The sequence below is a fragment of the Notolepis coatsorum genome (genome assembly GCF_963971535.1).
Source record: "Notolepis coatsorum genome assembly, chromosome: 9".
Taxonomy (NCBI): Eukaryota; Metazoa; Chordata; class Actinopteri; order Aulopiformes; family Paralepididae; genus Notolepis; species Notolepis coatsorum.
In genome coordinates this window covers 151595435-151609911 of record NC_140173.1, presented here as the reverse complement: position 1 = coordinate 151609911, position 14477 = coordinate 151595435, and the positions used below count along the sequence as shown (strand labels likewise).

General features: G+C 42.7%; 1 protein-coding gene across 1 annotated transcript in view; it reads left to right on the top strand.

The window, feature by feature from the left end:
• LOC311234827 (caspase b-like) overlaps positions 1 to 14092 on the top strand; it is a gene marked incomplete at its 3' end in the record, with an annotated part of 44743 nt that extends 30651 nt beyond the window's left edge. The window contains exons 2-3 of the mRNA XM_084322071.1: positions 12146 to 12416; positions 13932 to 14092. Coding sequence (XP_084178197.1) covers positions 12155 to 12416; positions 13932 to 14092 — 423 coding nt within the window. The 5' untranslated portion in view covers positions 12146 to 12154. The remainder of the gene's footprint in view (positions 1 to 12145; positions 12417 to 13931) is intronic.
• Positions 14093 to 14477: the final 385 nt, after the last annotated feature.

Below are 14477 nucleotides of genomic sequence, written 5' to 3'. Positions count from 1 at the left end.
GTTAACCTTTCACTACGACACTACAGAAGGTTAACCTTTCACTACCACACTACAGAAGGTTAACCTTTCACTACCACACTACAGAAGGTTAACCCTTTCACTACCACACTACATTTACATTTACATTTACATTTAGTCATTTAGCTGACGCTTTTATCCAAAGCGACTTACATGTTCTGTACGACAAGCCATCAGGAAGGGCACAACTCTATCAGCTGAGCAACAATGTTCATCAAAGTGTTGAGTGCTACAGTGTAGGTTAGTTTATTAGGACAAGTGCATGACAGTACGGTTAGTTAGGGTTAGATCTTTATTTTTTTAATTTTTTTTTAATTCAGATAATGGTTGAAGAAGTGCGTCTTTAGTCGACGGCGAAAGATTGGACGTGTTTCGGCTGTCCTAACTGGGGTGGGTAGTTCATTCCACCATTGTGGGGCAAGGACTGAGAATAGACGACTTCTCTTTGATGACCCTCCCGGAGCTTGGATAGGAGTAGGTCTGAGGCGGCTAGAAGATGCAGAGCGTAGGGGTCTTGAGGGTGTGTAGTTAGAGACCATTGACCGGAGGTAGGCGGGAGCAGTTCCCTTTGCCGCACGGTATGTTAGGTCGAGGGCCTTGAAGCGGATTCGTGCAGCAATGGGGAGCCAGTGCAGGTCCCTAAGAAGTGGGGTGACATGGGCCGACTTCGGTAGGTTTGAGATCAGGCGGGCCGCTGCGTTCTGAATGAGTTGAAGAGGCTTAGTGGCAGTGGCCGGGAGGCCAGCGAGCAGTGCGTTGCAGTAGTCGAGGCGGGAGATGACTGTTGATTGGACAAGGAGTTGGGTGGCTTCTTTTGTCAGGAAGGGGCGGATCCTTCTGACGTTGCTCAGGAGGAATCGGCAGGTTCTGGTTGTCTCTGCGATGTGAGCAGAGAAGTTCAACTGGTCGTCGAGGACAACACCAAGGTTCTTGGCGGTCAGGGACGCGGTCACAGCTGCATTCTCGACTGTGATGGAAAGGTCGGTCAGGGCGGAGGATTTGGCCGGCAGGTGGAGCAATTCTGTTTTGCATAGGTTCAGTTTGAGGTGGTTGGTCGTCATCCAGGCGGAGATGTCGGACAGACAGGCCGAGATCCGCTCAGAGACGTGGATATCTGAGGGAGGGAAGGAGAGGAAGAGTTGAGTATCGTCGGCATAACAATGGTAGGAGAAGCCATGAGATGTGATAATGTTACCCAGTGATTTAGTGTAGAGGGAGAAGAGAAGGGGTCCTAAAACCGAGCCCTGGGGGACACCCGTCCGCAGGGGGCGGGTGGCCGACAGGGTCCCTCTCCATGACACTTTGTAGGAGCGGTCATTGAGGTATGATGACAGCCATGTCAGCGCAGAGCCAGCCACTCCCATTCCTGCGAGGGCCGCGAGGAGGATCTGGTGGTTGACTGTGTCGAAGGCTGCAGATAGATCTAGGAGAATCAGGACAGAGGAGAGGCCTTTCGCTTTTGCTAAGTGAAGTGCCTCTGTGACCGCAATGAGGGCTGTCTCTGTGGAGTGACCAGTCCTGAAGCCTGACTGATTAGGGTCTAGGAGGTCATTCTGTAAGAGATAAGCAGTAAGTTGGTTGGATACAGCACGTTCAAGTGTTTTAGAAAGGAAGGAGAGAAGAGAGACAGGACGGTAGGGTTCAGGGATGTTTTTTCTATGAGGGGCGTGACTCTGGCTTGTTTTAGGGAGGTGGGGACCACCCCCCAGTTCAGTGAGGAGTTGATGGTTGCAGTTAGGAATGGGAGGATGTCTGGTGCTATGGTCTGGAGGAGTGGGGAGGGTAGCCGGTCCAGCTGGCATGTAGTCGGACGGTTCGACGTTACCAGTGTCAGGGTCTCAAGTCAAGTCAAGTCAAGTCAAGAGTTTTAATTGTCACGGCATACAGGTATACAATGAAATGCGGCTGGTCTTGCCCGCGACGATGTGCAATACAGTGGTACAACATATAATAGAATCCAAAAAAAATACAGTGGTACAACATATTAATAGAATCCAATAAAACAGTGCAATAAACAGGCACATGGTGTGCCATCTCGGTATCTGTACATTAGTATTTACAGAGCATATAGGACATGCTAGGTAGCTTTAGTAGTGCAATACACTGTTCCTGATGTTATACTACTTTAAAGTGGCCTTTCCTCTCGGCTTCTGTAATGGGAGAGAAAGATGACAGAGTGAAGGATGAGGTTCTCGATTCAGCATTTGGAATGGGTGGGGGTTGGGAGAAGGAGCTGCGGATGTTCTCCACTTTTTCCTCAAAGAAGATCGCAAAGTCTTCGGCAGAGAAAGATGAGGGAGGGGGGGGTGGGGGGGGAGTGAGGAGGGAGGACAGAAGGTTAACCTTTCACTGCCACACTACAGAAGGTTAACCCTTTCACTACCACACTACAGAAGGTTAAGCTTTCACTACCACACTACAGAAGGTTAACCTTTCACTACCACACTACAGACGGTTAATCTTTCACTACCACACTACAGACTGTTAACCGCCTGTAGTGTGGTAGTGAAAGGGTTAACATTAGGTCGTGTGGTAGTGAAAGGGCTAATGCTCAGATCCGATTTCTTTTGTTTGGTTGTTCACATTCTTAGAGAACCCTGTCATCCAGAGGAGAGCAACTTTCCTCAAGTTGGAAAAGTAGTTGAGGAAATAGTGTCTGCAGTTCATTAGAGGTCTGCTCTCCTCTGGGCGATGTGTATTATTGTTACCATGGCAACCATAAATCAAATCAAATTTATTTGTAAGGCCCGACAACACACGTTAATGTCCCCATGGGCCGTACACTTCTTCTTTAAACAAGTCAAGAAGAAACATCACAATAAGTCAAGAACACCATAAGGTCCAAAGAATATTAAATAAATGCAACACTCCCAGACATACCCCACGCGAAGGTAAGGAAAAACTCACTAAAACCTAACAATAGGAGGGGGTTAGAGAGTTCCCATGTTTTTTTTTTTTTATATTTTTTTTATTATTGCAATACAAAAAATTATTAAAAGTCAGTACTCAACACACAATGCATAATGAAACTTTCAGTAAAGGTGGTTATAATATATGCAAGTACAGAAACAGGATAAAACAAAAATAGTCTATAATAACATTTTAGCCGTATACAGTGTATATCCAGCGAAATTACAATTATATAAATGTTAGTATATAATATACCCCTAATACCTATTTTCTAAAACCCTACACACATATGCTCCAGCTCAAACCCCCCCCTCCCAGACCCCCTCTTGGATAGTACCTCCATTATCCCTCACTCCTAACCAGACACCACCATTATAAGCTAGCTTTTATTCTCTCCACCACTTCTAACCACATTGACATTTTGGATTCATTGAGCCCCAGAATTCTTGCTGTAGATATTTCTTGATATATCACATCAAGATATGTAAGAAACCACACTTTTCGGCAAATTTTTTCCGGTTGAAACCAACGTGATGCGATCAGTTTTTTAGCTACTGTGATACCCGATAAAACCAATCTTTTTAGTTGTGGATTCACTGCAAACTCAAAAACATCATTCAATAGTAATACCGCGGGGTGTACAGGTATATTCCAAAATACGAGTGTTGATAATTGTTGGGACACATCTTTCCAGAATGCCTTAACTGGTGGGCAGTCCCAATACATGTGCATAAATGTTCCTTCGTCCCCATTTGTACATTGGGAGCATTTGGAGTCTTGTATAAGCCCCATTTTGCACAGCCTTATAGGAGTCAAGTATGTCCTGTGAATATAGTTCAGATTGATTTGTTGATGATCCGGGTTCCTTGATGTAAGTCGGACATTTGCCCAGGCTCCTTGCCAATCAAAGTCATATTCCAGGTCTGGTATATCCCTCCTCCAGACAGTGTCTATTTGAAGGGTTTCATACGAGGACGTTAGTAATTGATAATAAAAACTTGATACAAAACCTCCCAATGTATCTCTTTCATAGAAAAATTTGTGGTATCTGTGGTGTTCAATTGGTACGAGTAATGGAACACCGTGAGATCTCATACAAAGTCGTAACTGTATGTAAAAAAGCCATGTGGACTCGGTGAGGTTAAACTTTATGCATATTTCGACATAACTACAGAGGCCCTTGTTATTAAAAATATCCCCTAATGAGTGTATGCCTTTCTCTTCCCATATAGGGAATCTTATAGGTCGTTTTCCCATTAAGAGTGCATTGTTATTGAATATGGGAGTGTGATTATGCCATTCTTGAGGGTTAGGATATTTCTTTTGTGTTTCCCGCCATGTTCTGATTGCATGGGTAATTATTGGGCCAAATTCTCGCTCACAATGCTTGATTGAAAGTTTAGTGTGTGCTATGTCTTCCAGTCTCTGTGGGGCTACCATGTTTTCTTCTAATTCTCTCCAAGATACCAAAGCCTGGGGGTCAAACCATATCTTCACTGGTCTTAAAGTGAAGGCCTTAAAATATTGTAAAAAATCTGGGACTGCCATGCCACCGTCTGCTTTATTTCTCTGTGCGGTGGATCTTTTTATGCGAGGTGGTTTGTTATTCCAAATAAATTTGTATGTGGAGGTTTGTAATCTTTTCCAGTAGCCCTCTGGAGGAGGTAACGGAAGCATTGAGCTGAAGAAATTGATTCTTGGTAATACATCCATCTTAACTATTGATACCCTTGCCTGTACTGAGTTTTTAAGTTTTGCCCACCTGTCCAGGTCGTCTTTGATTTTGTTCTGTATTTTTGTGTAATTGTGCTTCACCGTTTGTCTTATGGTGGGAAATATTTCCACACCCAAGCATCTGAAATGTTTGACCATGGGTATCGCACCTGGGAGGGTTGTGTCTTTTTTTGCACTGGTGTTAAGAGGAAGAAACGCCGACTTAGGCCAATTTATTTTAAATCCCGATAAATCACCAAAGTTTTCTATCAACTTGAGTATATGCGGCAATGTGTTGTTGGGGTTTTGCATGAACAATATTACGTCGTCCGCATATAAACTAATTTTAAGATGTGTGCCCTTGATTACTATTGGTTCTATGTGTTGGGATTGTCTTATAAATTGTGCTAAAGGTTCTAATGATAGATCGAATAGTCCGGGACTAAGAGGGCAACCCTGTCTGGCTGAGCGTGATACCGGAAAGATATCGGAGATGAATGTGCCTGTTGTAATCCTGGCCGATGGGTCCTTGTATAGTACTTTAATCATATCAATGAATCCTTTTCCTAACCCCATCCTTTCTAATACTGCCCATAGAAACGACCATTCTAACCTGTCAAATGCTTTCATAGCATCCAGGGATAGTATCGCCTTAGGTGTGGTGTCCTCTTTGTCAGCATCTAGTACGTGCAGTATTCGCCTTATGTTATCATTGATCAGGCGACCTTTTATGAAGCCTGTTTGGTCCGGATGAACTAAAGACGTCATATGCTTTTGCAATCTGATGGCTAATATCTTAGAGTACAGTTTGACATCGGTTCCGAGGAGGCTTAAAGGACGGTAACTACCGCACTCAGTGGGGTCTTTGTCTTTTTTGTGAAGAACTGAAATGAGTGCGGTATTTTGGTGTTTATGGAAGCTTCCCTCTTTGACTGAGTATAAGATCATATTTAGTAATAAGGGTCCAAATATGTCCCAGCAAGAAATGTACATTTCTGATGGGATACCGTCAATTCCCGGAGCCTTGCCGTTTTTCATTCCGGATATGGCCTCCTTGAGTTCTTCTAATGTGATCGGTACTTCTAACTGTTTAGCGTCTTCCTCCGTAAGTTTAGGGAGAGTAATTTGATTAAGATATGTGTCTAATTTGTCTTGATCAAAGGTCGTTTCTGAATTATATAAATCGGAGTAGAATTCTTTGAATGTATCGTTTATTATTTTGGGTTCTGTTACTAGAGCTTGTTGTTTCCTAATGGCAGTTATATCTGCAAATTTTGCATTAATTCTTAGTTGCATGGCTAATAGGTGACTAGGTTTAGAGCCTTGGAAGTACTGCTGTTGTCTTGTGCTGCGTATTTGCAATTCCGATTTTTGTCTGTATATTGCTTTGATCTCTGTCTTTAGAATGTTTACTTGGTTTTCTAGTCTAGTAGAGTTGTTGTATTTTAAAGAATTAAAAAGCGTTGAGTAAAGCGTTTCCATTTCAGATAGTTTTGTGTTTTGATTTTTGCGCAATATGGAGGAAAATCGATCCGAGAAATCCTTAATCATAGTCTTTACCGACATCCAGAATATTCTGGGATCTTGCACCGAGTTAGCATTATCCCGTAGGAATATTGTGAGAGCTTCTTTAATTTGTGTAATGAATTCATTGTTGTTAAGCAGCATAGAATTAAAACGCCATCTTGGGGCCCGGGAAGATAGTGTACCAAATGTTGCTTTCAGGATTAAGTAGCAGTGATCTGATAGCGCATTGGGTGTCATTTCCACTTCATATTTATCAAATATTCTCGGGGATGCAAAGACGTAATCAATTCTGGATAGTGTGTTGTGTCTCGACGAACGACAGGAGTACTTGCGGGTCATGGGGTTAAGTGAACGCCATAAATCAGTTACCCCTGTTGATTTCGACCAATCTTTCAATGCTTTAGATGAATTTTTTTGTTCGCTGGAAAAGGTAAGGTAAGTTTTGTCCATCCTTGGGTTCCAAATGGCATTAAAATCCGCACCTATTATATATGAGTATTCGGGATGGTTTAACATTTCTCCGGTTAGTGAAGTGAAGAAACCCACTTCGTACAAATTTGGGGCATATACCGCTGCTAATGCAATTTTCCTGTTATTGTGTATAATCCTAGCTATAGTTATGCGCCCCTCAGCATCCGACCATACCCCTTTCAATTCGATATTTAATTTACGTCTGACGACTATGGCTACCCCTCTAGATCTCGTAACAAAAGAAGAGTGACTAATATTATGGTATATGTTATCCGCTAACGTATTTATGTCTTCCTCTAAAATGTGCGTTTCGCTTAATAGAGCCACGTCCACATGTTCTTTTTTCATCAGTGTGAGCACGCTTTTGCGTTTGTGTTGTTTGTTTATCCCACCGGTGTTCCATACCATTATATTCAAACTAGCCATAATCTATGCATGTTTTTGTGTAGTTTTTGGTAATGTTTCTGGAGTGTGAAGCTAGATGTACATCCAATTAATGAGGTCCCGTTGAGAGCTGAGCTTAAAAACATATATATATACAAATAAAAATCCCCTAATTTCCCCTCACCCAGAAAGTCGTACAGGCCTGTGTTCCAAGAACACATCCTCCGCGATTGACTTTCTCCCATAGTCCACCGGATTGCCCAAACTGAGCATTGTAATCTTAATCTACCTATGCTAATTGCCATAGGATCTAACATTTCCATTCTATTGCAATAGAATGTCGCTTTTGGTCTTGCACCTTCCCTTACTGTAATGAAGTGTTGTGATAAATGACAGAAAAAATAAAATAAACAATAAAAAAAAAGAATAAACTTTTATCGACATATTCATTTGAACCCTCTACTAACGTGTGGAAAAAAGGAAAAAAGGAAAAGATTGTAGAGCAATATTGACACCTTAATGTGAAGAACATTGGAAAAGAACAATGTAAGTTAAAATATATTTAAAAAAATATAGAGTAATGAGAAGAAAAAATTAAATAAAATAAAAATCAATGGAAAGATATAGATAAGGAATGAGAGATAGAATAATTATCAACGTGGAGAAGCCACTAGTCTCGAATTAACAGATTAGATAAGATAGAAAAGCAGCGCCTTTTAGAGCTTCAATGTGCCTTCAATGGAGTGATTACTTAAATTGTTAGAATAACCTTGTAGTGTTCATACGTTTAAGTGTGGTTAATTTTTAAAATATTATTAAAGACTGATAGAACTTCATTTAATTTATTATCTGCTATGTGTATACACACCGGATGTTTATTGTTAGAGTTGTAGGCTTCGTTGTCATGGTGCCTTATATTCTAGAAGGTTGTAGAGTATACTAGTGCCTAGACTATTTTATGTTCCAGAATGATCTAAGAGACCCAGGGCATTTGAGCGATAAACCCAGAATATTCCAGATAGATCTTTTTGCAATGATATGTATTTGTCTCCTCAGAGACCAGAGTCTGAAATTATAATGTATTATGAATCGTATTATACACAATACACATTGTTATAGACGGCTTGCATATCGTCTGCTACCTTGATGAACACAATAAAGTCATTCTAACACTGGTATACAATGAGAAAGAGGCTTATATGTTTCCGATATTTTCGCCCTGCCTTGGAACCGATTCTGTAAACTTGGTCCACTTCTGGCACTTTGTTTGGATCGATGTTACTCAAAATCGTTGATAACACTGTTGGAAAGTTGGGATCTTCGCAGTTTACTGCTTCTTCAAGCCCTACAATGCGGATGTTATTCCGCCTGTGGTAGCGTTGGGTTTCTAGTAGCCTCTCCGCCGCTTCGTTTTTAAGCCCTTGTATTTCCCTCCGATATTCTTCTTTCACTCTTTCCATCTCTTTTCCCATCTCTGTCATGCCACCTTCGTTCGCCTTGACTGCCTTTGTGATTTCTGTCACCGTATTCTCCACTGTCGTGATTCGCATGGACTGTAAAGCGCCCGCTCTCATAACCTCTTCGAATTTAGTATCGATGTGTTCAACGTGTGCTTTGAAAGCGACCATCTGTTCTTTTACGTGTGCTTTGAAAGCGACCATCTGTTCTTTTATCAGGATAGTCAGGGAGTTGAAGTCGGGTTGTGTAATTGAACTGCTTGTGTCAGTTGATGTTGTTGGAGCAGTGAGGGATCCGATGGATGTTTTTGCTATTATCTTCTCAAAATCGTCTGCTTTTTCCTTCACGGTATTTTTTTCTGATGTTCCTGTTATGTTGTCATCTGTTGTCTCCCTCTCGGGGCCAGTTGTCTTTGGTCCCTGTGTATTCTCCTCTATATTCCCCGCGTCGGGGCTCACCAACGGATCTGCCACAGCGTCGCCTGTCATTTTCTTTGATCGAGTTTCAATCGGCGCCGTTAGATTTGCCGTTTCTTGTTTCTTTCCCGTCCTTTCCTTATCCCTAACCATGTTGTCTTTTGATATAGTTAGTAGAAGGTCTTATCAATACATACGATGTGGTCTAATCTCTTTTGGTATTGTCCAAATAAGGTTTTTAAACGAAATTAACGATAACGGGAGCGGAGCTGTAACCAATTGCGTGCGCTACATATTGCAGCTAAACCGGAAGTCTAGAGTTCCCATGTTTGTAGTGGGCGGAGATGGAGCAATAAATACATGTAGTGAGCATATGCATACATGGTGACAGTAGAATCATAGTAACAATAAGAAATAAGAAGACAGAGGTTAACACTTTGAGTGCCAACGACGAGATTTCTCGTTAGTTCATGCCAGAGACACGAGAGATCTCGTTTTTGATCGTATTTTTTTTTATTTATTAGCGATTTCCATTCATATTTCATCAATCTAGCCTCACGTTACCAGTGGAACTCTCTCTGAGCTCCATTGGGAAAATACCGCCCCCTATCGTCTTTCCGGATTGGATTGGATTGGATTGAATGAAACGCATGGGGGAAAAAAAGTCCTGTTTCCACATTTTACTTGTCAGACAAGTAACCCGAGACGATCGAAGTCATTGCCGAGCCGCAGAACAGCGGAGAATGTGTGTTTCCAGTACCCAGCGTTGGATCAATAAACGCGATCGATATTTGGAATGGCGAACAGGAATTGGAATAATCTTTTTGGAGAACATCTGATCTGAGGTAAGGAATCTATTTGACCAGTCTTGGGATAATCGGAGCCTTTTTCACAGATATATCAATGTGGGCCCTATGTGTGTGTGTGTGTGCGTGTGTGTGTGTGTGTGTGTGTGTGTGTGTGTGTGTGTGCTGATCAGGAAATGGATAATCGATTTTTCAGCCCGCTTCTATAGCGTGCATAAGTACACATATACTATCGATAATCTAGCGTTTATTTGAAAACGATTCATAAATAGGCCGAAAAATCACAACGTTTTGTGTATTCCAGTATATTCCAGTAAAGGGCGATTATCACAGAATCTTCAGAAATTCTCTGAAACGTTCAAGAAACGAGCGTTTTTCAAAATGGTATAAAACGGAAATGAACCGATTAAAGAAAACTATCCGTTTTGACAATGTTGACTGCAAACAAGTCATTGATAAGCGACAGCCATATTATACACAGCGGATATGAGAGCTCTATCATTGAAGTGGGTGTTGGCACGCAACGGGGTTCCGGGGCACCGGACCCGTGGCACATAAAGTGTTAAAAGGTTCTCCTATGTCTGCAGAAAAGCAGACAAGGGAGCAAATAGACATCCTAACTAAACTAGACAGATTAATGTAAGGGTCAGGCCCCGACCAGGTGAGATCAGGGTAGGTTGAAGGAGAGAGAGAAAAGATGGGTCTTAAGCAAGGATTTAAAAGCTTCGACAGAGCAGGCGCCCCTGACGACGGCAGGTAATTTGTTCCACAGGTAGGGAGAATAACTATTGATACTGTAACGTTCGTGGTTTCCAACGTTATAAGACCACTCTCGAGGCAGGTTGGTAGTTCTCAGTGCAAGTCTTTATTCACAGTTCTCCATTACAGGTTGCGGTATCAGACTCATTGCTACCATTTCCCATGCCCAGAGAGAGTGCACGCTGGGTGCCCCACCCACTTATACCTCCCAGGTGCCCGTGCATTTAGCTCACCTCGTTAGTCTGCTGGCTGTGGATCCTATGGTCACAAGTTCAAATCACTCTGGGTTAAAGTTTTTTTTTTTTTTTTATTATTATTAATTTATCCGCTCTGGTTGGATCGTGTGTATGTATATGTATGTATTGTGCTGTATAATGACATTATATAATAAATTTCGCTGCTGTCGGGACAAAACCTCAACTCCAAAAACCCAACTTTTCAGCAGATGAAAAAAACTAATACAGATTTGAGGGTGAATAGAGTTAGGAGGTTTAGACAGATGATCGGTTTAATGCTTTCCCATTGTTTAAACTTTGTAAAACCCACACACACATATGGAGGATGATCTACGGAGTTGATTTATATAATAAAAAAAAATTAAAAAAATTGAGTTATGAGGTTTTTGTCCCGACAGCAGCGATTTGAATCGAATCTCATTTTGAAATCGCTACCTGTTGAGTGGATCACCATGGTGCAATGCAATCACCTCCGAAGCTGTCTGCCACTGTCGTGTCTATAGGCAGCGTAGCGATTTCAAAATGAGATTCAGTTAAAACTGAGTGACTAATCCATGATTTACATTTCTGCCAATTGCGTTTGTCCCTAATCTTTAGTATTGGCATTAATAAATCAGATGTCATGCTAATATGTCATGTTCTACAGTAGGACTTACTACTGTGATACCCATTAAAACAGTAATTCGAATAATAGAAGCCTACTTTTCTGGAATGATTCATTTCAAAGTGCGTGTGTGCGCTCGCGCGTTGAGGCTCGGCTCGCTCTCCACGCATTATTTCTACACCCGCTTGGCGTCATACAGAGGGGGGGGGGGGCAAAACTAGCGTACGTCAGTGGCCAATCAGATCGCAGAACGCGAACGCGGAACTGGAAATCCGTTAGGATAAGAATAGACGCGTTTGGGACAACAGACACTGTAGTTATGGGTCAAAACACCATATTCCTTGTCCATAGGGAGAGAGAAGAGGGTTAGAGGGGTTTGCCTGGCCCGTGGTGAACCCCAAGGGATTCTGTGAGGGAAAGTGGGGGGGGCAGCCGGTCCAGGCATGTTGTAAGTAAGTATTTATAAAGCACCTTTCATACATGTCATGTAGCTCAAAGTGCTGTCCCAGCAGTCGTCACACTGTGGGCAGCCGTCAGTCTTCTCCGTCTAGGGCAAAAAGGACATGTGAGCTCTTGCTTGAGGTGAGTCAGACTAACCTCTCCATGTGCTGTCAGAAGCCTCCTTTTGTGTGGCTGCTGACGAGGCCTGATGAGTTCCTGGTTGATTCACCATGGGTGCTGATTGCTATGCTGCCTGTTCCTCCCAGCTCTCTGCTGTGGGGCGCTATGGCCTGGTGAATCCCTCATCACAGTACAGGGTATCAGTATCTGTGCATCCCTAAACCAGACCCAGCCATCTAGTATATTTGGATGAGAACATCTGACCTACTCTTTTGTCTTCAGTGAGCAGCCATGGATCAGGGTAAAGAGCGGCTCCTGGACATTCTGATGGAGCTGAAGGTGAATGAGATGAAGATGCTGAAGTGGCGCCTGAACCAGAATAACCTAAAAGGCTACCCGCCCATCCCCAATGGCCGTCTGGAGGAGGCCAAGGACGTAATGGACACGGTGGACCTGCTGGTCCAGACCTACAGCCTGGAGGGGGCTCTGGTCATCACCGCGCACATCCTGAGGAAGATGAACCAGAACGAACTGGTGAAGAAACTCCAGACAGGTATGGATACACTAGTATAAATGCGACCTTCAGCACCATGGACAGCGACGCTGTCACAAAACGGACCATACAAGTTGTATACGCTACACCAAAGTGTAGAATAACTACTTTCCAAATAATGGATTGTCCAAACGTCTGGTTGTAATACGAAAGTGTCCTTTATAGAAGTTTCTCTACTTCACTGGCGCTCTCTGTGATCTAGTCGATTCATTATAGTATCACTCACCCTCGCGCTGCTGCCGTCAGTTCAACATAATGACGCGTTCCTTATCGGCTTCAATCTCAGCATCCAAATCATCCATCAGACTTATAGCTGTTCTATTTCACGGTCAGGTTCCAACAAACTGTCTTCTTTAACTCCCAGCAGTACATCCAATAAAGTGATCAAGTGATCAACATCCGGAGTTTCCACGTCAATTTCAATGTCCATCTTATTCAAAACTTGTGTAGTAACACAGAAGAGCCCTTCGGAGCTAAACCAATCAGAGAGGGTCTTCGCTGTACGCGGGCTAGCCAATCAGAGAGCGTCTTCGCAAACTGCGGCTATGAAAAAAAATCACGCATTCCTGCCTGCTTGCCTGAACTTATATGCGCAAATAGAAACATGTATACTGACCTGGCCTGCTTCGGAGTTCAGTGGCCTGACTGCGGGCACAAACAAACAAATTTAAAAATAAAAAAAAGCATTTGCCAGTCTGCCAGGCCAGCCAGGCCATGCCAGTCTGCCAGGCCACCGGGAAAACTCCCGCTGCTCCCGATGGCCAGTCCGCTAGTGATTGTCTGTCTACATTTATTTAGACTATCATTATTTAAATATTGAGTGCAACACAGTAATTATTGTGAAACTGTGGTGTATTAACATAATTCGGTGAGTTGGAACTGTCTATGGGTTGGGGGATCCGCACTGACAATTTAGCGTGTGGTACCTTCAGACCTTCTCGACTCTAACGTTACCGGAGTTGAATCGAGTTGATAACATGCAGTGGAAAAGCGGCAATAGTCCCGGTTGGAGTTAGTAAACACAGTTGTATGTTAGCCTTCTTGGATGTTGAATAAACGCCTATCATTGTCTTTCAACACCCCGCCTCTCAGACTCCCATTGTCTCCTCTGCTAGCTAGTAGCTACGGTAACATTTCATTGGCTGTATTAGAGCTGGCGGGCTACCATAGTTAAACATGCGTTGTGTTGTACAAACCGTGCTAACGTTATGGCAAGATGTGTGTAGGCCTATGTAATGTTAATGGCTATGTTTTTAAAGTCGTAATGAAGATTGATTTATATTGCGCTTGCCATTTCCACAAGCTGACTACTAGCACCTGCTGCTGCAGCCAGCAGCCAGCGCGTCACCATCTCTTTTGTCATTTTTCTTTTTTTGCGCCGAACAATACACACACGCCCCGAACCGTGGAGGTCGTGCCGAACGGTGTAGATTATATTCATTACACACAAAGTGAAATATTTCAAGCCTTTATTTGTTTAAATTTTGATGACTATGGCTTACAATCACAAAGCAGGCGCTGACATGGAACCCACAGCGCAGGAGGAAGAGAGGCAGACCGAAAGCCACCTGGAGAAGAACCACAGAACAGGAGATGAAGAAAGAAGGGCTGTCCTGGCAACATCTGGAGCGGAGGGCACAAGCCAGGGATTTAAAGACATACGTAAAAGTAAGTAATGGCTTACAGTTCATGAAAATCCCAAATTCAGTATCTCAGAAAATGTTTATATTACATAAGACTAATCAAAAAAGATATATATAAAGGTATGTTCACTCAGTACTTGGTTGGGGCTCCTTTTGCACATATTACTGCATCAATGCGGCGAAATAAATGGAATTTTCCACAATATTGGCTTACTATGGCTTACAATCACAAAGCAGGCGCTGACATGGAACCCACAGCGCAGGAGGAAGAGAGGCAGACCGAAAGTAGTAGTAGTTTATTTTTTCAGTCATCATCACACACAGTACAATATACATCATCATTTATCAATATGTGATTATTTACAGTGACTGAAAAGGTACAGACTGAAGCATAGTGCTTATATGTGCCTGTCCTATA